Raw genomic sequence first — 23,928 nt, 5'->3', positions numbered from 1 at the left:
ATGACCTCTTTTCCATCCAGGGCTGCGGACCTTGTCAAAAATCACAATGAGCATTTGTCCCCCCAGATGCTACTGACCACCCCAGCTGGCTCATGTACTTCAGACTGCATCAGACCGCATCAAACACTTCCATGCAAGTAAGTAACCTAGCACACCATGCTAGGTTCTAACCCAGACTGCTTGCTATGTGCTACCTTTCTACTTGCAGGGAGATGGGGGAAGCATAAAAAGTGCCCCCCCCATACCGACACTATGTACAGTTCACATAGCAGGGGCGTAACTATAATAGGGAAAGGGGAGACAGTTGTCTGGGGGCCCACTGCCTTGCGGGGGGGGGCAGAGGCAAGTCACATGAGCTGCACACCTGCCCCGGCTTCCTTCAGCTGTATTCATCCTCCGAAACTGATGTGAGTGTTAAGACCTGGAGCCACCAGAACAGCATGTCTTTCTCTAGAACCATTAAATGACTTGCATCATCCACAATTTACAAAACCTTTAAAAAAATAATCTAAGATGATGTCTCTGAAATTGTATAATCCACCTACTCTGCCACCAATGTTCCCTCCAACAGGGATTCCCAGATGTTCTTGACTACAACTCCCAGCATTCCCAGCTGCAATGGCCTTTGGCTGGGAATTATGGGAGTTGTAGTCAACATCATCTGGGAATCCCTTTCAGATGGAACACTATCTACCACCCGGTTTTGCTTCATGTGCAGACATGTGGAGAGAGAGGGGACATGCTTAACCCCCAACACACACCCACCCACCCACACACACACACACACACTTACTTCAATACACACACTTGGATCACTGAAGGCAAGGAAATCAAAATGGCGCCCCCTCCTTCTAATCAACATGGAGAAGCCTCACAGTGCAAAAACACACTGAAATAAATGATGCTCTTGTGTGGTGTCCTTTAATTTTATTTAATTTATTTATTTATTTGATTTGTATACCTCCCTTCCAAAATGGCTCAGGGCGGTTTAGAATTTCAATGGGGCTTGCACAGGAGCAGTCCCACTGGATCGTGTCCTCCCTCTGGCAACCAAAATCCAGCCACCTGAGGGAGCCACAGCCACATCTGGTCACCAGTGTTCCCTGTAACAGGGGTTCCCAGATGTTGTTGACTACAACTCCCATAGTCCCCTGCCAAAGGCAGGGAGTTGGGATGCTGGGAGTTGTAGTCATCAACAACCTCTGGAAATCCCTGTTACAGGGGACACTGCTTTGGAGAATGGGAGATACGTTTAGATTGGAAACTTTTAAAGTTCAAAGACTGACTAAAGGTTGGGAGATTAGAGCTGGCGTGTAGCTCGCAAAGCCCCCTCATCTTGTGCATGTCTTCTTTCCCTGTTGGTCTGCCTAAAAAGAAACCTCCAGACAAAAAGTGAAGCTTTAAAGGCTTTCAGAGGCAAACACAACTAGGCCTTTCCTTAAAGGTCAGCATGCAATTACCCAGCAATATCACAAAGCTGTTAAAATTTACTCAGAGGACACCTTTGTTTCTAGTGACAGTTATGGATTGCTTTCTGTGTTTCGGTTGTTGTTAGGCAGTTTGTGCACTTAAGGTGCTATTTGATAAGTGAGAATAGTTTCCACACAGTACAACAAAATCCAGCCCAGGCTTCGTTTCCCTGCCTCCCCCTTAATTTGTGTGTGTGTGTATGTGTGTGTGTGTGTGTGTGTGTGTGTGTGTGTGTGTGTGTGTGTGTGTATACACACACACACACACACACACACCAAATCACGTTTAACACTTCTGTTCTTTCAGCCTTCTATGCTACTGCTGGTGCCTTTAGACAAAAGGGATGCTTACAAATAAAAATAAGAATGAAAACCCCGATGAATCTTCCTGAGAGCTCCAAGGCAGGTCTAGGTAAATTCAGACTGGAAACTTTTAAGGCTCAACAAATCAAAATGTTGCAAAGCAAGAGTAACTTAGGAAGCACTCTTTTCTTGTGCATGTCAGGTTGCTAACATTTTACCAACCTTTGCTACTGTGCCTTTAAGAGCAGATTGACCTGCAGACATTAGCAGGCGATAAAGTTTATTTCCATATCACAAAAGGTTCCACCAGACAGTTTCTTCATACCACACTGCAGATAAAGGCATAGGAGGAGGCCAGACTGTTTCTTCTGGCCAGTTGTCAGTCCTAGGACTGCCGCCAAGGAGACACAGATGATTGCTCTGGGAACCTCCCTGACCTTCCCCACTTACTGTCATTGAATATTATTATAATTAAAAAGATTTATATGCCACCAATCAACAAGATGTTGTCAAAGCAGTTTACATAGCAAAAGGTATAAGAAAATCATTTGCTGTCTCCAAAAGCACTCCTCATCTTTGGGAAATGCAGTTTATTATTACTGCAATTGGTCCAACATCTGCCTCATAGGGAAGAGGCACACAGAGAAGCAATAGGGTTGCTCCTTATTTTATGCAGAGATTACGGAGAGGGGGAAGAATCCTCCCCCTTGAGAATTCTCAGGATTCTAAACAGAATCAGTTTAGTGGCCCAAAATCGGAAGGGGCCAGTCAATCCTTCAAATCTCCTTCTTAGCCACAAACTCACTAGCCAAGCAAATACTCCTCTAGTCCAGGGATTCTCAACTTTGGGTCCCCAGATGCTATTGGACTTCAACTCCCATAATCCCCAGGCCCAGTGGCCTTTGGCTGGGGATTATGGGAGCTGAAGTCCAATGACATCTGGGGACCCAACGTTGAGAATCCCTGCTCTAGTCCCATCTGCAGCATTAGGATGAACAATAATAGCCTGATTTAATTTGCAGATTCAAAGACAACTTCATAACCAGCCAGTAATGAAGAGAGCCAGCATGATGTAGTGGTTAGAGTGCTGGACTAGGACCGGGAAGACCCGAGTTCAAATCCCCATTCAGCCATGATCCTTGCTGGGTGACTCTGGGCCAGTCACTTCTCTCTCAGCCTCACCTACTTCACAGGGTGGCTGTGAGGAGAAACTTAAGTATGTAGTATACCACTCTGGGCTCCTTGGAGGAAAAGCAGGATTTATTTTTTTTAAACCCACTAGTGATCAGCAGTTAACAATTAAAATCAATTATAAACATTTAAAAAAAACCACCAAAAAACAATGGGTGGCAATCACTAGCCAAAAATTGGTGGGACCATCAAATTGAAAAAGTGGTAGAAAATGAAGATGTAAAAATATTATGGGACTTCCGACTACAAACAGACAAACACCTGCCACACAATACACCAGATATAACTGTAGTCGAGAAGAAAGAAAAACAAGTCAAAATAATCGACATAGCAATACCAGGGGATAGCAGAATAGAAGAAAAAGAAATAGAAAAAATCACCAAATACAAAGATCTACAAATTGAATTTGAAAGGCTGTGGCAGAAAAAGACCAAAATAATCCCAGTGGTCATTGGCGCCCTGGGTGCAGTTCCAAAAGACCTTGAAGAGCACCTCAACACCATAGGGGCCACAGAAATCACCATCAGCCAATTACAAAAAGCAGCTTTACTGGGAACAGCCTATATTCTGCGACGATATCTATAACAACAGCAACAACATTGATAATAAAATCCTGGCATCCCAGGTTCTTGGGAAGGACTCGATGTCTGGATAAAACAAACCAGTCAATAACACCTGTCTGACTGTGTAAACAAGAAATAATAATAATAATAATAATAATAATAATAATAATAATAATAATAATATGATTTCTATACCACCCTTCCAAAAATGGAGGGTGGAAATACCCTCCAGAACAGGACATTTTTACTTGCCTTATAGGGATGGGCAGACAAGCCTCTGGGAATTCCACGCCTGGGATACCACCACTGAGAAGACCAAGAAAGTTTTGTAAAGTTACCTGCGGAACTCTCAAAAGTTCCAAAGGCACAGGGAGAGACATGGAAGGAGGTCCTCCTCCTAGTTAGTTGGAAATTACGCAAAAAGGGTGTTAACACTAAGGGAGAGCACTCTGTCAAAAGTTTTAACATGAACAACAGGGGGTGGGTTCGGATGATAGCTCACAAGCCATCCGGATCACATGTGATATGGACATGTGCGTGTCGTGAGTGTGCACATCCTTCTCCCCCTTCTGGTGTACCAGGGCTCCGTTCATAAATCATGTGAGGGAGGGGTTCATTCAAAAGGCCCCTCTACAAATATTATTTTGAACTAGTATTTGTAGTTCGAATGAGCTGGGGGGATGTCCTTATGTGCAGTTGTGCTGTGTGTAGTATTGTAAACGGATTGGTTCGCGGTTGAAGTGGTCTGCTGCAAACTGGGCTGGTTTGAGCTGGTACATCAGTTGGACTGGCCAAGCTGGTTCATAGAGCGGTAGTTTGGTCTGAATCTGGACCGAACTGCTGCTAACGGTATGTGCACACCCTTAATTGTGTGTTGTATTGAATTACTACTCTAAAGCTACAAATACTAGATTACATTAATATTTGTATTGTATGGTTCATGTGTATTGTTCAAACCAGCACAATAAAAACAGTATTCTGATTCTTCTCCCCATTTATTTTGATCCTACCCCTTGTACTCGGGGCCAGCCCATCCACTTGGTGGACCTGGGCCTCGCCTAGAACGCCAGTTCTTGGGTGTGTGTGCTGTGGGTAGGGCTGTGCACAGTCACAAATGTCGGGATCAGGTCTGACCCAATCTCACCCGATCCCACAAATTTCGGTTCAGGGTCTTTTGGACCCTTCAGAACGTCAGAATCGGGTTTGGGTATTTTCCCGACCATCATTTAAGTTAGTTTTTTAAAGTAACGGGGATACTCACTGTGAAACTTGAAAGTAACCTAACACAAGAGAATCGCATGAGAAACCTGGAAATTAGCCAGCAGCCAATTTATATTTTAAACTGTAGGTTTCAAAAACAGGCTTTTTAAAAAGAGTAAAACATAACTGAGTGGGCAGGCGGGCAGGCAGACAGATACTCAACGATGCTTTTTTTTTTTAACCCTGCCATGACTGGCGGCAGGAAAACAAAAAGCAGACTCCAGCTGCCATTTGGAGCTCCAAATGTTACAGAACCACAGCAGAGAGCTCTGAACCAACCTAGGCATTCCAAGGTCAGGCTCAGTCCCTCCCGCCCACCACAACACGGTCTGATGTGGCCTTTTCAAACTTCCCAGTCTGAACTCTACATGGCAGGCAGCAGCAGGGGGAGCAGTGAAGAAGGACCTCTGCTGCCCTGTACCACTGCCGAGTTCTGCATGGAGCACATCTCTGCCCCTAAACTGCCTGATGTGCATGTGCAGCAACCATTTGAGGGGCCATCACAGTTCAGAACGTTACAGAATATAATTTTAACTGAAAGTGGGAGGGAACCCAAGTCATATTTTGCCTAGGGTGCCAAACCTCTAGAGCTGGCCATGCTTGTATTCTGGCTTAGTGCACCATGAACCGAGTTGAATGTCCTTATTTGGTTTCTCTCTCTCTCTCTCTCTCTCTCTCTCATGCACACACACACACACACACACACACACACACACACACACACGGTTAATGACATATTTCCTTGTTAAGGAGGACCATCCGGCTGTAATTCTTAACCTTCTTCAACATTTGAGAGTCCCTGATCCAGACATACGTGACCAAGCTGTATTTCTGTCTAAAATTCCTTTGGTGAGTGTGGACACAGCACACCAGATGCAAAGCTACAACTTCATAATTCAGAGTTTTGAGCTTCTTAATCCTTTACAAGGTCTGCAGAGATCAGCCTTGTCCAAGAGTCAAAGAGTCGAATCTTTTGATCTTACCTGCTTGTAAGAATGAGCTCCAGGGAATATGGACAGGATTTTTTAAATTTGGGGGCGGGGGGAGAACAGCTGGCACATAAAGCAAAAATGCTTCTCCGAAATGAATTAAGAGGCACAGTGTCTGCTGTAAAATGGGTTTCCACACCCCAGAAATACCTTCACTGCTAATAGAGCTCGTCTGAAGTTTCCTTTAACTCCATAGAATTAAAGGTAAAGGCAAAGTTGTGCCAGCAAGTCGGTGTCAACTCGTGGCGATCAGGAGCCATGTGGTTTCCTTTGGTAGAATACAGGAGGGGTTTACCACTGCCATCTCCCATGCAACATGAGATGATGCCTTTCAGCATCTTCCTATATCGCTGCTGCTCAATAAAGGTGTTTCCCATAGTCTGGGAAACATACCAGTGGGCATTCAAACCAGCAATCTCTTGCTCCCGAGGCAAGTTACTTCCCCGCTGCACCAATTAAGAACACTCAGTTCCACAGGCTTCCTACTGAAGCAACTTGCAGCTTATACAGGCACCTACTGAAGAGACTAAGGGGCTATTCACACAATTGAAGAAAAGGCTCCGCTAGCCCGATTTTCTTCAATCATCAGAACCAGTGGGCTCAGCTACGAGCACGGTGGTTCCCGAGCGGGTAACCCGCTCCTGTAGCCCTCCCCATAGCCCGGGTTTGCAGAGCGAGCACTCTGCAAACCCGGGCTATCTGGTCATGAGGAGCCGCAATGCGGCTCCGTGCCCTGGCTACTCGCGAGTAGACCCTTGGAGGGGAGGCGAAAAGCCACCTCCCAGCTCCGGGGGTCTCCCCAGTATGCCCAGCATGCTCGCGCAGGGCATACTGGGGCTTCCGGGGGCCGCGCAGCCCCCAATCTCCCCAGCCCCCACCGGCTCCGTCACGGTTTATTCTAAATAAGTCCCCCAAACTATATCAAGACATAAACATCAGGTTTGAAGTTGGGATGATGGGCAGCTGATATAGTCCAACCATATCTGGGTTGGGAACGTCTCATCTAGAGGGACCTTTGGCCAGGGTTTTTCTTAAACTGTTGGGATTAAATTGATCCTGCCCAGAGTTTCACAACTCTGGGTACCTATGACCTACAAATCTTCCAAATCTGCTATAAAGTAGGCATCCCTTTATGGCTGCTATTTGAAGTTTGTAACAATATAATTACTTGTATTACCATAATACAAGATGCTCCAACTGTGACTGAAAGTGCCCTGAGGTGGTCCAACATTGTTGGCTCCCCCCCGCCCGGTGGCTGGGCATGATGGGAGTTGTAGTCCAACAACATCAGGTTTGAGGACCCTGATGTGCACCATTCAGTTTTGCACATCATGAGGCCACATTCAGAAGTGAATTGCTAATGTAAAGTACAGTTCTTCTTTTTTTACATTTTAGATCCCGCTCTTCCTCCAAGGAGCCCAGAGCGGTGTACGACATACTTACGTTTCTCCTCACAAAAAACCTGTGAAGCAGGGTGGATTTGATTTAAATCAAACTGATTTAAATCACGATTTAAATCACTAGCAGGGTGGATAAAAATCAATGATTTTTTTAAAAAAATCAAAAAAATCCAATTTAAATCAAAAAAATCTGATTTAAATTAAAAAACCGATTTTTTTATTTTTTTAAAAAAATCATTGATTTTTATCCACCGTGCTAGTGATTTAAATCGTGATTTAAATCAGTTTGATTTAAATCAAATCCACCCTGCTGTGAAGTAGGTTAGGCTGAGAGAGAGGTGACTGGCCCAGAGTCACCCAGCAAGTATTTGGCTGAATGGGGATTTGAACTCGGGTCTCCCCAGTCCTAGTCCAGCACTCTTAACACTCCTCCACGCTGGCTCCCAGCCAAGTGGTTAGATTCGGCAGTATCACACCCACTGCATCCCAGCAGACACAAAGCAGGTCTGTTTTCCCCTCCCGCATTAATCAGCTCTTGCACTGGTCAAGGGCAGCTTTGCTTCGTACAGTTTTAAGCCTCCAGGCTAGTGGAGCTAAGCACATGTACTTAAATTAACACATCCCATTGCTCCGGACACCAAAGCAAGCCGGGTAATGAGGCCACTCAATACACAGCCTGCTGAGTAAATCTGCACTTCATTCTCACCTTTTAATGCAAACGACGACGTGGTTTTAAAGGGGGAAAGCTAAGCAAGAGAGAACATAGGATCACAAGCCTCATGATTGGGTCTTATTGACCGAGTCAGACCCTTGGTGCATGGAGTTCAGTACTGACTATGCTGACTGGCTGCAGTTCTCTAAGGTTTCAGGCAGGAATCTTTCCTGGTCCTACCTGGAGATGCCAGGGATTGAACCTGGGACCTTCTGCATGCAAGCAGATGCTCTACCACTGAGATCTACCAATCTCGAACCCTCATTCCCTCAAGGAAATATCTTACAGCAGAGTAGTCACCCAAATGCAAACCAAGGCAGACCCAGCTTAGCAAAGAGGACAAGTCACGTTTGCTACTGCCAGGCCAGCTCTCCAAAGAGCAATCTGGGCAAAGCAAGACATCCAAGGTAAGCAGTAGCCTCCCATGAACCTAAAGATCGGACAGTTGAACCATCTCGAAGCTGCGACCCCGGCAGCATGGGACTCCAGCAGCAAAATCTCTGGCAGATTCTTCTCATATCATAGCAAGACGGTCAATGCCCTGTTCTGTGTGTGGAGAACCGAATCCCTGGGCCAAATCTTGCCTCTGCTGGGCCTCCCACATTAGGGAGAGATAGGACAGCGATATATTTTAAAGAGAACTGTTGGAAAGGTTTCTAAGATAATGAAGCTCTTCTCGCGATCACTGAGAAGAGCTTTGGGGCTAACTGCAGGGAAAGAGGGCTCAGCCGCTCGTAGCTGGGCAGCCAGATTGGATGCCCACACGCCAGCCGGGGTGGCGGGGATTAGGGGCCGCATGGCCCCTGGAAGTTCAAGGATGCCCCGGGCAAGTGCGCGGGGCATTCTGGAGAGACCCCTGAGCCAGTGGGGGATCTACTCGTGTGTCGCTGCACACTGCAACAAAAAGATGAGGTTAACGGAGCGCTTGCCCCATTAACCTTTTCTTAGGGGAGGGGTAGTTAGGTGGGCTAGCCGCCTTCAGAGCACCGGGCTTGCCTATGAGCCTGGTGGTTCCCACGATCCCCGGAAAGTGGGCTGAGTTCCCTTAGCCTGCTTTCCAGTGACTGTGAAAACAACTTCAATCTTTGTGACATACTGAGGCTATCCTCACGACCGTGTGGAACCAGGCGAAGGGAAGCCAGCCTGGCTCTGTGTGGCTCCCGGCAGCAAACCACCAAAAATACCCCTCCCTTTAAACCAGTTGAATGGAGAGAGCGCTCCGTTAGCCGGGTTTTTCCAATCGTGAGACGCAGTGGCGCGACTCCGCGCTGACTCATGAGGAGATCCCCAACCAGGAGGCTCCAACAAGCCTCCCGGGCTCGGGGGTCTCCCCAAAATGCTCCCAAAATACTCGCGTGGGGCATTCTGGCACTTCCGGGGGCCGGGCAGCCCCCGATCCCCGCTGCCTGTACCGGATCCGTGACGGAGGCGGTAATCGTGTGGGTGGCCGATCCAGCCTCCCTGCATAATTGGAGCATGGCAGAGGTTCTCAGACTTGGGTCCTCAGATGATGTTGGAGTATAACCCCCATCGTCCACAATGGCTTACATATATTGGGGGTCGTGGTTCTGAACTAGCATGACCAATGGTGACAAAAGGGGAGGGAGGGGATAAAATAGGTGTGTACTGTAGAGACAGACCTTTACATGAGTGATCAGACATCATGCACACTTGGCTTCACAACAGCTGCATAGTAATAGGTCACACAAACTATTCTTCTCCCACTCCCATAACACTAGAACCAGGGGTCATCCCATGAAATTGATTGCCAGGAAATCTAGGACCGACAAACAGAAGTACTTTTTCACACAACGCATGATCCACTTTGTGGAATTCTCTGCCACAAGACGTGGTGACGGCCAACAATCTGGATGGCTTTAAGAAGGGTTTGGATAACTTCATGGAGGAGAGGTCTATCTATGGCTACTAGTCGGAGGGCTGTGGGCCACCTCCAGCCTCAAAGGCAGGATGCCTCTAAGTACCAGTTGCAGGGGAGTAACAGCAGGAGAGAGGGCATGCCCTCAACTCCTGCCTGTGGCTTCCGGCGGCATCTGGTGGGCCACTGCGTGAAACAGGATGCTGGACTAGATGGGCCTTGGGCCTGATCCAGCAGGGCTGTTCTTATGTTCTTAACTATTACCATCCTGGTTAGGCAGCCTGGGTTATAGAATAAGATATTCAGCAAATTGGGAGAATGGAAGGAAGCAACTCTATAATATCTTATCTCTTATAATCCAAAAACAGCTGGCAATGTTGGGATCCTTTTGGATGCGCAACCGGAGCACCTACAGGCAAGATGGAGAGGAGAGCTGGTCTTGTGGTAGCAAGCATGACTTTCCCCCTTAGCTAAGCAGGGTCTGCCCTGGTTGCATATAAATGGGAGACTAGAAGTGTGAGAACTGTAAGATATCCCCCTTAAGGAATGGAGCCGCTCTGGGAAGAGAAAAGGTTTCAAGTTCCCTCCCTGGCAGCATCTCCAAGATAGGGCTGAGAGAAATTCCTGCCTGCAACCTTGGAGAAGCTGCTGCCAGTCTGTGAAGACAATACTGAGCTAGATAAACCAATGGTCTGACTCAGTATATGGTAGCTTCCTATGTAGTGGCAGACTTGGAGTAACCCACAGATGTGTTGGTTTCACAAAAACATGAAGAAGGAAAGCCCTAAGGGCTGACCCTCTCCGAAACCGCTCCAATAGAACTCAATGGCGTGGAATGTTCACAGACTCAAAGGGCACTTAACAGATAACCAGGTGGGTGGAGCTCCGGGACATCAGTGGGGAGGAGGGTGGGAAAGAGGCTTGAACAAAAAGAGGAGGAGATTTCTCAGCTTGAAGAATACTCTCTCAAAACCATCACAACTAAAGAGGAAAGGGGGCTAAAACTCTTTAGTCTTCTCACCAGTCATTTTACACCTTTGTGTTTCTGAGGCGGAAGTGGCTTGAACATTTAAGCTCTTGCTGTGGGGGGTTAACCTCCCATAAAACACAAAAACTGTATGGGTGTAAACTCTTCATAGGCACTGAGGGGGAAGCCACAAAGTGAATCTGTTGATCTGCTGTCACTGTATGTGCACATGCGCGCACACACACACACACACACACACACACACACACACACACAGAGTCACATCATCAACATTTACTTCCCCCGCTTCATACCAGAGATATACGGCCACATTTTGCTGCAGGTAAATAACTGCTGTCTAATAATTTCCCAATGAAGAGCTCAAGTGTGAAATGTGTTGGATAACTTGTGAATGGTTTTAGAGGCTGTTCCTAACACCTCTAGGCTAATCCCTATTGATTCCTCCATGGGCCCAAACAGAAGTTTTCCACACTCTATGTTTGCCACTTGTGCAGTGAACTGAAAGTAGAACCCATTAGGTACCCTGAAATACAGTAACTCCCATTACTACAGACTCAAGGTGGGCCCCTTTGAGATACACTAGCCTTATTCACATGTTACGCTCAACACTCATACAGTCTACAGATCTGTATACAGGTACCATTATTCACATGTTATGATGGAAACAGATACAGCAGTACATTGCCTATCCTGCTTTTTAGGGACCCTGCACTCAGGTTCACTACTAAAATGAACACAGGTACACTCATTCACACAAACACATGGACCTGTGTACAGACATCTAAACGCAGGTACAACATAATGTCTGAACAGGGCCATGGATACCATGGTCCACACTGCTTCTTCAACTTCCGCAGTTTGCGGTATGTACTATTTGTAGTCGGCATGAGAGAAAAACATGTAAGCACCTATCATAGCACTTACATTTATAGCAATAGCACTTACATTTATATACCGCTTTATAGCCGGAGCTCTCTAAGCGGTTTACAATGATTTAGCATATTGCCCCCAACATTCTGGGTACTCATTTTACCGACCTCGGAAGGATGGAAGGCTGAGTCAACCTTGAGCCCCTGGTCAGGATCGAACTTGTAACCTTCTGGTTACAGGGCGGCAGTTTTACCACTGCGCCACCAGGGGCTCTATCATGTACATCAAAGGTTCCCAACCTTGGGTCCCTAGATGTTAAGACTACAACTCCCATCATCCCCTTTCACTCAACACCACTGCTTAGCATCCTATGCAAGACAGGACTTACACACACATACACACACCCTCACCCTTTGCCTTATTCAGAGTCACACCACAGAGTCCATCTCTCTCAGTACCAGCGTTCCCTCTAACAGAGATTCCCAGATGTTGTTGACTACAACTCCCATAATTCCCAAGCAAAAGCCATTGCAGCTGGAGATTCTGTGAGTTGTAGTCAACAGCATCTGGGAATCCCTGTTAGAGCAGGGCTGCTCAACTTTGGCCCTCCTGCAGGTTTTAGCCTACAACTCCCATAATCCCTGGCTATTGGCCACTGCGGCTGGGGCTTATGGGAGTTGTAGTTCAAAAACAGCTGGGGGGCCTCAGTTGAGATTGCCTGAGGGAGAGGAGAGCTGGTGTTGTGGTAGCAAGCATGACTTGTCCCCATAGCTAATCAGGGTCTGCCCTGGTTGCATATGAATGGGAGACTTGATATGTGAGCACTGCAAGATATTCCCCTCAGGGGATGAAGCTGCTCTGGGAAGAGCAGAAGGTTTCAAGTTCCCTCCCTGGCTTCTCTAAGATAGGGCTGAGAGAGATTCCCACCTGCAACCTTGGAGAAGCCGCTGCTAGTCTGTGAAGACAATACTGAGCTAGATAGACCAATGGTCAGACTCAGTATAGGGCAGTTTCCTATGTTCCTAACACTGCTCAGGACTGTCTATTCTGATTGGAAGCAGCTCTCCAAGGTCTCAGGCAGATCTCTTTTCTGTTCTTATTTATCTGTTTATCTATCGCATTTATATACAACCTGATATATACATCTCTAGGCAGTGTACACAATCCAGATTGCAATATAAAAATAAGTGTTTGTGAAAAACACTTTCACAAAAATAAAACAACCAAACACAACCCACAGAGTGAAACACTTAAACAATTCCACAGGATAAAAACAATTAAACACTTTCAAATGAATTTTAATTAGAAGCCTGAGAGAACAGGTGTGTCTTAAGGGTCTTTCTAAAAGCAATCAGAGCTGGAGACGCTCTTCTTTTGACAGGGAGTGCATTCCAAAGCCCTGGGACAGCCACAGAGAAGGCCCGGCCCCGAGTCGCCCCCAGACGAGCCGGTGGCAACCATAACCAGACCTTTTGGGTTTTGCTGCCCAAAAGAGTTTTAACAGAGAGCCCGGAGAATTTATGCAAACAGAACAGACCTTCGGTCAATGAGCAATGCCTCTCTCACTTTACTAATGACAGGCAAGAAGGTTACCTCAATTAGCACTTGTGGGGAAGTAACTAATCTAGAACATAAGACACATCACCTTCTGAAAAACAGAAGTGTATTTCTAAGCAGACACACTTGTTTAAATCAGGGCTGGGCAGGCTGCAGGCTTCAGACTTCTGGGAGCTATTTTATTTTTTTGCCAAGACCTATCTGCATGAAATGGCAGCTTGGGGAGGCAGAGGCAGTTGCAAAATAGCAGTTTGAGAAACTAGCATATCAATGTGGGTGGTGGCCCGTGGCTAGGTTTTTTGGAGGCTCCCACCACCAGCCTCTGCCTGCCTCTCTCCCTGTTGCCGCTGGCACAAAGCAGGTCTTTCCCGCTGCTGGTGAGAAAGGTAGACAGGCAGCAGTGTTCCCTGTAAGAAGGAACCCCCGATGTTGTTGGTTACAGCTCCCAACATCCCCAGCTGCAATGGCCTTTGGCTGGGGATACTGGGAGTTGTAGTCAACACTGGGGAATCCATGTAACAGGGACACTGCTGGGCAGCTGCAGGGGCAGGTGGTGCACAGCTCCTCAGGAGAAGGGGACATGCAGCTCCAATGGGGAAGGGGGCGGCCCTTCCCCATTGGGTGGCCCAGGTTTGCGGAACATGGTTGCCCAATGGTAGCTCTGTCCCTGGCTTGAGGAGTCAGAGCCAGTCACAAAATAGTTTGTACACAATTTTACTTCAACAGAATAAGGGATTTTAACATCAAAACCCCTTAATTTCCAGACAATTTGGCTTCAAGTCAGTGGGGCAGCAAGAGAGGCTGCATTGTGGATGCAGAAACTGGAGAGAAATGAATGGGAGAGAAATTAAAGGCAACCCCAATGAGAGAGAGAGAGAGAGAGAGAGAGAGAGAGAGAGAGAGAGAGAGGAGAGAGAGAGAGAGGGAGAGAGATTAAGATTAAAAACAATATAGCCAGGCCCCCACAGCCAGCTGGTCAAGTTGGCTGTATTGGCTGGCAGGGAGGGAGAAGCAAGCCCAAATGCCTGAGAAACTGTGTTCCCTCCAACAGAGATTCCCAGATGTTGTTGACTGACTGACTGATTGATTAAGTGCCATCAAGGCGGTGTTGACTCTTAGCGACCACATAGCTAGATTCTCTCCAGGATGATCTGTCTTCAACTTGGCCTTTAAGGTCCCTCAGTGGTGCATTCATTGCTGTCGTAATCAAGTCCATCCACCTTGCTGCTGGTCGTCCTCTTCTTCTCTTTCCTTCCACTTTTCCCAGCATTATAGACTTCTCAAGGGAGCTGGGTCTTCACATAATGTGTCCCAAGTACGATAGTTTGAGCCTGGTCATTTGTGCCTCGAGTGAAAATTCTGGTTTGATTTGTTCTATAATCCATTTGTTTGTTTTCCTGGATGTGCATGGTATCCTCAAAAGTCTTCTCCAGCACCAAAGTTCTTTTCTGTTGTCAATAAAGCACATATTGACTTCTTCTTGGTATTCTTTGGCTTTCTCAGTAATCCAGCATGCATCAGCAATGATGTCTCTTGTTGCTTGGCCTTTTCTGAAACCAGCTTGAACATCCAGCATTTCCCTTTCCACGTAGGGCTCTAATCTGCATTGGATGATCCTGACCATTATTTTACTAGCATGTGAAATTAAGGATATTGTGCAATGGTTTGTGCAAGCTTTTCTTTGGTATGGATATGTAGACTGATCTCTTCCAGTCTGTTGGCTACTGTGGCATTCTCCAAATGTGCTAGCATAGTTTGGTTAGAGCCTTGACTGACTCTTCTTCTGTTACTTGCCATATTTCTGTAGCTATTCCATCAATTCCTGTAGCCTTCTGACTTCGTAATGACTGGAGTGCTGATGTAACTTCATCTTCCTGTACTAGAGGTTCTTGCAAGTAGGGAATATCTTCTAGAGCAGTGTTTCTCAACCACCGGTCCCTGGACCGCTGCCGGTCCCCGAAGGGTTGAGTGCCGGTCCCTGACTGGGAGTCAACCCCCCCCCGCCCACAACTGAAATCAAGGCACTCACTTACTCAATTTTGCACATGGCACGGAAGAGGAAGAGTATCACAGAGGCGTGGGACCCTTCTTGTGCCTTGCCTCCACGTGCTGCTGAGATCTTCCTACAGCTATCTTATTCCCTATCTTTACAGCTTCAAACTGTATGCGATGCGGGGGCATGGAGGAAAAAGTATGGCAGTGGGCGCCACTTGAAGGGCTGCTGGTTCTTGCATGCTCATTGTTTGCAGCCAAAGGTTGGTTGATTGAAACCCAGCTGCCTGTTGTGGTCGAGGCGCCTTGAGAGGGAACGCTGTTTCCCTCTTGCATCAGTGGGGCTTGCTTGTATGTTGTTTTCATTGGCCCCATGTAGCTTTTGAATTTTTCTAATGGCCCAACATCCCCTCTCCATTGAGTAATCACAAGCACCTCCACTCCAGACATACTGGAGACAAATTTGTTCACCCAGGCTTTTAGATTCAGGGGTTCTCAACCTTGGGTACCCAGACATTGGTGGACTTCTACTCCCATAATCCCCAGCCATAATGGCCAAATGCCATTGTTGTTGTGGGTTATGGGAGTTTAACTGAGGGACCCAAGGTTAAGAACCCCTAATATTCCATGTTTGCAAAAGATTCCAAATTTAATTATTTTAATGCTTATATTATTTTCATTCTAAACTGCCCAGAGATGCAAGTTTTGGGCAGTATAGAAGTCTGATAGACAGACAGACAGACAGACAGACTTGAAACCCCTTTACTAACTGCTGGTCCGGGAAACTGCGCATGAAGAATGTAGCGGTCCTTGAAACTCTGCACGAAGAATTTAGCGGTCCTTGACTCCAAAAAGTTTGAGAAACACTGTTCTAGAGTATCTTGGATGTTGACATCCCTGCTCTGTTTGATCTTCTCTGAATCAGTTACTATCTGTCCTTTGGCATCCCTTAACATACCAATTCGAGGTTGGCTACAACTCCCATAATACTAAAGCAAAAGCCATTGCAGCTGGGGATTCTGGGAGCTGTAGTCAACCATATCTGGGAATCCCTGTTAGAGGGAACACTACTGGGAAACTACTTCAGGTGAGCCTGAGAGCTACCAGTAGCTCCTGAGCTACCCAATGCTCACCCCAGCTTAAATGTTCATTCGAAACACACACACACACACACACACACACACACACTACACAGAGTCCCTAAGCAGTAAAACTGCTAAAGGATATTAGACTCTCTGTTTAACATGTGAACAAGATCCCCATGCTTCCTGTACAAATTGGCATTAGCAATTATTCCCTAGCATCAGGTAATGCAAGAATTGATGAGACCAAGGGAACAGATTTATGCACATTGGCTTTAAAACGCTGGCAGTAGGTTTATGCTCCAAGGCCCAAGAAGATTTAGCTGGAAGCTGAGCACAGGGCTTGGTGCCGAAATAACTTCTTCTTTTTTTTCAGGATTCCATGCCAAAAATTCTCACCTCACCCACATCAGGCAAGAGCCTCTTTACAAGACAGAGCAAGCCCAGGTTTAAATCTGAGGTCACGTGACTTGCCTGAGGACCCGTGCCAAAAGATGGTCTCGCACACACTTGCAAGAACACTAGAAGTCATGATCCCCCTTCATTACAGAAGGAAGATGCCTGGCCCCCTTTCAATCAGGGAGAGGCAGCAACTGTGCCTCAGGGCGGCCTAGGGCTCTTCAATCCCTCAGTGCTAAAGCCACAAGTAAATAATTGCTGGACCACGGGCATGCGGGGGAGAGGAGAGTGACATAAAGCTTTCACATCACTAATGCTTACATTTGCCACACACCATAAATTCTGTGCACACAAGATGACACGTGGAACCACTTCATATGTAAAGATTTCCCATCATGGAAAAAGCAGCTGTATTTCCACACTCTAAAGCACACCACAGAAATTTTAAAAACATAAGAGCCACCCTGCTGGATCAGACCAAAGGGCCATCTAGTCTAGCATCATGCTTCCCACTGTGGACAACCAGATGCCTCTGGGAAGTCCACAAGCAGCCCTCCCCTGCTGATGCAACCCCATCCCTCAGCAACTGATATACAGAAATATGCTGCCTTTGAAAGAAGAACATTCTGCAGAGCCAGCATGATTAATACCTAGCCAGCAATAGGCCTGTCCTGCATGAATTTGTTCAGTCCCACGTTAAAGTCACCAAAGGTAGTGACCATCAGCTCATCCAATGCCAGGAAATTCCATATGTTAACAATGCACTGTGGGAAGGACTTCCTCCCCACTTGCCTGCCAATCAATTTGATTGGATGACTTGACATTCTAAGCCCTATTCAGATACTAGGCTGTATGTGCATAGATGTCTGTACATATGTAAAATTTTGTCTTCTCTTCTTTTTTTTTGACAGAGATACCAGTTTCATAGATCGTGAGAATGCTATGGATAGTGTTTCTTTAGTTCAGAAAAGCATTTGACAAAAGACTTCTACAGTATCCCTTGTTGACAAGTTGGTAAAAGGAGGGATAGACTACTAAAGCTAGCAGGGATACCTAAGAACATAAGAACAGCCCTGCTGGATCAGGCCCAAGACCCATCTAGTCCAGCACGCTGTTTTGCACAGTGGCCCACCAGATGCCGCTGGAAGCCACAGGCAGGAGTTGAGGGCATGCCCTCTCTGTTACTCTCCTGCAGCTGGTACTCAGAGGCATCTTGCCTTTGAGGCTGGAAGTGGCCCACAGCCCTCCAACTAGTAGCTGTTGATAAACCTCTCCTCCATGAAGTTATCCAAACCACCCTTAAAGCCATCCAGATTGTTGGCTGTCACCACCTCTTGTGGCAGAGAATTCCACAAGTGGATTATACCTAACACTTTAGAAGACAGAATCAAGATTCAATTGAATCTAAGCAGGCTCAACATTCCTCACCAACCTAGGGTTCCATTCTGGCAAAACCTCACTGTTGGCAAATCCGCAGTTGGTGAGGCATTAAAGTCTATGGGAAACAGGGGGTTAGGGGAACCACAATCACAAAAAAACCTAAAAAGAAGGGGGGGGATTGCTAAAGATCACCCCCAAAATCCTGTAATATCACCAAGAGTCACCAAGAAGAATGAGCAGATCTCAGATCTAACCTCTTGCAATTTTTTGAAACACGCCCCCCCCCCCGGTGGTCCCTCTAATTTTTTTCATCTCTGTGTGGAATGAGTTTTGTTCTGGGTGGCAGAATCAAGACACTGTGTGCACAGATGCATTCAGAGTGGGGCCTTCCTGATTCAACCTGAGTGGGATCTAAAATTAACTGAGCGTACACCAGAAAACTTGTGAGCACACGCACATGCGCACAAACAGTGCCCCCACCATCACTCAAAGGCATTTTAAATTGGCAAGGGACAGCAAGGGTCACCAAGAGGAATGCGCAGATCGAACCTCTGAACCCCACCAAAATCACTGAAGCCCCCCATCACTGAAAAACCTCGCCAACCGCAGATACTCGGGTTGCGGTTGGCAAGACCTGACACAATTTGCTATTTGCATATACTCAAAACCATGGTTGGCACAACCGTGGTTGGCAAGGGATAAATGTACTGGGTCAAAACCAATGAGACAAATGTAAAGTCCTGCATTTGGGTAAGAAATGTCAAATGCACAAGTACAGGATGTAGTTTGACATCAATACATGTGAAAGGGACCTAGGTGTCTTAGTGGACAATAAGTTGAACATAAGCCAGCAGTGTGATGCAGCTGCTAAAAAAGCTAAGACAGTCTTGGGCTGTGTTAAGAGAATAGTATCCAGATGATGAAAAGTAGTCATTCCACTCTATTCTGGGCTGGACAGGCCTTGCTTGGAATACTGTGTCCCATCCTGGGCACTATATTTTAAGAAGAACTCTGATAAACTGGAACACATTCAGAGGAGGCCAACAGAGATGAAGATGGGTGAAAGCAAAATTATATGAGGAACAGTCAAAAGAGCTGCATTTGTCTAGCTTGGGACTTTTACACACAGCAGGCATTACCGTGAGTTTACTGGGTTTACTGCAAACTTGAAGTTGTCCCAAAAACCCCAGCACAAATAGTGGATTTTTTACCGTGGATATAAATCTGGCTACAGTCAACCCACAGGGATAAACCCAAATTGTGAGTGAACTGCTCTCTGATAACTCACAGGGACTTTGGGGGTATATGGAGAAGAGAGCTGGTCTTGTGGTAGCAATCATGACTTGTCCCCTTAGCTAAGCAGGGTCTGCCCTGGTTGCACATGAAAGGGAGGCTTGATGTGTGAGCACTGCAAGATCTTCCCCTCGAGGGATGGAGCCGCTTTGGGAAGAGCATCTAGGTTCCCAGTTCCCTCCCTGGCAGCATCTCCAAGATAGGGCTGAGAGAGACTCCTGCCTGCAACCTTGGAGAAGCTGCTGCCAGTCTGTGAAGACAACACTGAGTTAGACAGACCAATGGTCTGACTCCATATATGGCAGCTTCCTATGTTCCTATCTGGCCAATATGTTAACACAGTGCCTCCATTCCGGAGGAGATGTGAGTTAAAGGGCTTCAAAAGCCTCGTGTGGAAAAACCTCCTTGAGACGAGAAGTCTAAAAGAAAGACGTGATGCCTTCAGATATCTGAATGGCTGCCGCACAGAAGTAGGAGTGAACCTGTTCTCTATTGCTCCTGAGGGCAGGACTGGAATCAATGAGTTGCGATTAGAAGGAAGCAGTTTCAGGCTAGATATCAGGAAGCTTTTCCTATGCAAGAGTGGAACAGTCTGCTTTGAAGCATTTCACGCACATCTGGGGGGGGGGTCATGTGAGTGGAGGGTGGGTGCTTTAAAAGGAGGACCGCAGGTCTTATCTGCCACTCCGTCGCTCCACTGTGGCGCTGTCAGTATTAAACACCTGCGGGGGGCGGCGGCACATAAAAGGTGTATGTGCATTTATGTGCTGTCACCACCTGCGGGCTGCTGGGAGCAGCACTGCAGCCGCACCGTGAAGCTAATACAGAAAGCGCTGCAGTGGGGCGGCAGGGAAGCAACAGAGGGGCAGGGAAGACCTGCCTTCCTCCTTTTAAAGTGCCAGTCCGCCGCCGGCTGAAACGATTCGGCTGGGGCCGCTCGAAGCATTTCTGCGCCTCGGATAAGAGACACCGAAACGCTTTATGCACATCCCTTAGTGCAAACTTCTCCTTCGCTGGAGATTTCCCGAGGCTGGGAGGCCATCTGTCGGGGATGTTATCACAGATTCCGGCACTCACCAGGGGGCTGCACTAGAAGACCTCCAGGGTCCCTTCCCAACTCGAACATTCTCTCACGAGTTCAAGCACAAACAGCAGTCGCCAAAAGCAGCGCAGTGAGAAAACCTTCGCCCACCCCTCCCATATTCCTGGAGGTTTCCTCCTCACCTCTCCTAGAATGCGAAGCTCTCTTCTTCAACTCCTCCCCTCCCAACACAAAGTCTCCAATGCTTACAGCTAAGAGGAAACCTTCTAGTTCTGTGCTTCTCAACCACTGGTCCATGGACTGGTGCCGGTCTGCGAGGCATCACTAATAAAAATCACGCCCCCCCCCCAAAAAAAATTGGGGGCCGGCGGGGGCCACTGGGAGCTCTCCGGAGCTCATTTCCAGGCAGGCCTTGCTGCTTGATAAGGTTCATTTCACTTCAAAATGAACATCACTTCACTTCAATTTCACTTCATTTCACTTCAAAATGAACATCATCCAGCAGCAAGGGCTTTCCCTGTTCCCCTCCCCAGTACCAGGCCTAGTGATGAGAGCTGCCCAAAATTGTTTTTTGGGGGGTGCCTGAGGATGGGAGCGATGTGGGCGACCCCCATACTAACTGCTGGTCCAGGAACCTGTGCATGAATAATGTACGGGTCCATGACTCCAAAAACGTTGAGAAACACTGTTCTGGTTCATCACTAGGCCTAGTACCCGGGAGGGGAACAGGGAAAGAGGAAAAACTCCCCCAAGCTCCCTTTATCTCCAGCCCTGAGAGAAACATGACCCCCCACGAGCATCCTACCAACCCTGCCTGAAGATCTGATCAGATGCTTCCTCAGTGATATTGCGGGGGGGGGGGGGGTGGCGGAGCAGGGAGCATCTCACTTTGCAGCACTGTCAAAGCAGCCTGGATGGGAGACCCGCGGGCGCCCCACAGAGAAGTGGCAAATGGGGTGGGGCAGGGATTTAATTTAAGATTAAAAATTATCTCAGGGGGCGGAGTGGGGGAGGAAATCCCCATGCCCACCTCTTGACATTTGCCAGTGCCAAGCAGCAGGCGACCCTGGAGTTGGTCCCTTGCCGAACAGAGGACTTTGCTTTGCTTCCTCCAAGCCAAAAGTTGCCACTTCGCAACCTGTGTCGACCTGAGACACCCACAGCGTGTCGCGGCCGCTTGTTTTCGACCTCAGAAACAGCCAGGACGGAGGGAAGCGGCGACTCTGTCCTGCTGCTGGCCGCGGATCATCTGCCCTCCCCACCAGAGCAGATCCTGGCCCCCAAAACAGGGTAACTCGAGAACCGCAGAGTCGAGTGGCGGCGCTCCCCGCCGCCCCCGGACAGGATCAGAACAACAAGACGCGCCCCAGACAGATCTAGGCGCCAGATGCAGCTCTGCGCAGGGCCCCGTCCCGGCAGCGCGCCTGGCCAGGCACCCCAAAGCGCACTTCATCTGGAGAGCGGCGAGCTTGGCCAGGCTGCGCGGCTCGGAGCCGAGCGCGGGGTGGGGGCTCTCCCGCCTCTGCCCCCCGCCCGCCCCAAACACTCACTTTTGTGCCTGCTGCTGGCCCAGCTCTGCTTGGCCAGGCTGGGGCTCCGGATGATGGCCCGTCCGGCGGACTTGAGGGCGTCCATGCTGCGGCTGGGGCGCCTCCTCCAACCACCACGCACCAAGCGCCCTTGGGAGCCGCCTCCAGAAACTCTTTGCAAACTTTTTCCTGTGGTGCTGCTGCTGCTGCTGCTGCCGCCTGGGCGGGCTCCGCCTCTCCTTCCTTCCTTCCTTCCCCTCTGCCCGCCCTTCCCTTCCCTTCCCTTCCCTTGCCGGGGAAGTCGAGGGATGATGATCGCGTGTGGGAAGCGGGTGGGAGGCCAGCTGGACGCGGCGGGCGCTCCCGGTCGGTCGGGGTTAAGCCTGTGGCTGCTGCAGCTGACGCTCAAAGCGGCCCATTGTCCCGCTCTCCCTGCCCGGTACTAGGCGGTGAAAAGCGCCGCTGTGGCCCCGGCTGCAAGCCGCAAGCCCAGCAGCGCCTGAAGGGGGGAAACTTTGAACAAGGCCCCACAGCAGAGCTCCCTAGTCTGGGGAACTGCTTGGAACTTGAGCCCACCTGTGTGAGCCACGGACTGAGGAGCCCTCCAGCATCCCCTGCTAGCCTTTTCCTTCGTTTCCTTGGCCCCTGCGAACTGGGCAAAGAGGCACCTTTCTAACGTGGTGATTTATTTTATTTTATTTCATTTTATTTATTTAACATAGTTTTATACCGCCCCAAACTTACCTCTCTGGGCGGTTTGCAACAAAATAAAGAGAGAAAGCAAGAAAAAGAGAAAGCATGTGATCCATCTTATTTATTTGTTTGTTTGTTTCTCTGTGTAAACTGCTTGGAAAACATTTGTTGAAAAGCGGTATATAAATATTTGTTGTTGTTGTGCTGAGGAGCTCAGGGCAGGGCCCACCTGTACATTTTCTCTTTCCAATAATATACAAATACTTTAAACACATAAACAATCCTGTGAGTTAAATTAGGCTGGGAGAGAGAGAGTCCAGCCAAAACACACTGCTGAGTCAAGATGCCTGGTGCATTCCACACTCTAACCACTAAGCCATGCTGTCTGTGGCTGCTGTTGGGAATCTAGTATATTGTATAGCTTTGGAATGTGCATAGAATGTCATAGACCTGCCTGTCATATCTTGTGGCCTTTTGAATCCATAATTACAATTTTTATATCACTGTACGTGTGTGTGTGTGTATGCAATCTCCCTTCATACTTCTGGCAAAGTGGGCTCTTGTCCATGAAAGTGTCTGCCACCATAAAACAGATGGTCTTTTAATGCTCACAAGACACTTTGTGATTCTTGCTGCTGATGCTTGACTGACACAGATACTTTTCTAGAAGAAAGCACCAGGGCGTTTTCACACAGGGCTTTTAATTCACATCTCCTCTGGAATGGAGGGTGTACGTTCACGTATCGGCCAGATTTACCCCAAGGTCCTGCAAACTATCAGAGAGCACTTCACACATGATTTGGGTATTTCATTGCATGTTAGAGTGTAGTACATTTTATATCCAGGGTAAAAAAAATCCATTTTTGTGTGAGTTTCCCCCCTCTTTCCAACTTTGAATTCCCAGTAAAACCTCGCAGTGAATTTGCAGTAAAGCCTGCTATGTGAAAAAACGCCCAGGTAAAGCTGGCAAAGCCACCTTAAGTGGCACAGCGGGGAAATGCTTGACTAACAAGCAGAAGGCTGCCAGTTCGAATCCCTGCTGCTACTATATCGGCCAGTAGCGATCTAGGAAGATGCTGAAAGGCATCATCTCATACTGTGCGGGAGGAGGCAATGGTCAACCCCTCCTGTATTCTACCAAAGAAAACCACAGGGCTCTGTGGTGCCAGGAGTCGAAATCAACTTGACAACACACTTCACTGAAGCTGGCAAAGCTTTGCTTTGCTCATACAAAAGTTGGCAACTCTACAGGAAGCTGACACACCACATGGAGATAGTTACTCAAAGGTAAGCCCAACTTTGTTCAATAGTGCTTGCTTCCAAATAAATATGGATAAGAT

The 23,928-nt window shown here is 47.8% G+C and overlaps 1 protein-coding gene across 1 annotated transcript in view; it reads right to left on the bottom strand.

Moving 5' to 3' along the window:
* The window catches only part of LDLRAP1 (low density lipoprotein receptor adaptor protein 1), a 118,620-nt gene extending 96,457 nt beyond the window's left edge, over positions 1 to 22,163 (bottom strand). Inside the window, exon 1 of the mRNA XM_053268711.1 lies at positions 21,917 to 22,163. Within this exon, the coding sequence (XP_053124686.1) occupies positions 21,917 to 22,001 (85 nt within the window). The 5' untranslated portion in view covers positions 22,002 to 22,163. The remainder of the gene's footprint in view (positions 1 to 21,916) is intronic.
* Positions 22,164 to 23,928: the final 1,765 nt, after the last annotated feature.

The sequence above is a fragment of the Hemicordylus capensis genome, chromosome 7, assembly GCF_027244095.1.
Source record: "Hemicordylus capensis ecotype Gifberg chromosome 7, rHemCap1.1.pri, whole genome shotgun sequence".
In the NCBI taxonomy this organism is placed as follows: domain Eukaryota; kingdom Metazoa; phylum Chordata; class Lepidosauria; order Squamata; family Cordylidae; genus Hemicordylus; species Hemicordylus capensis.
The sequence above is the reverse complement of the archived record's forward strand: the minus strand, read 5'-3'. Positions and strand labels throughout refer to the sequence as shown.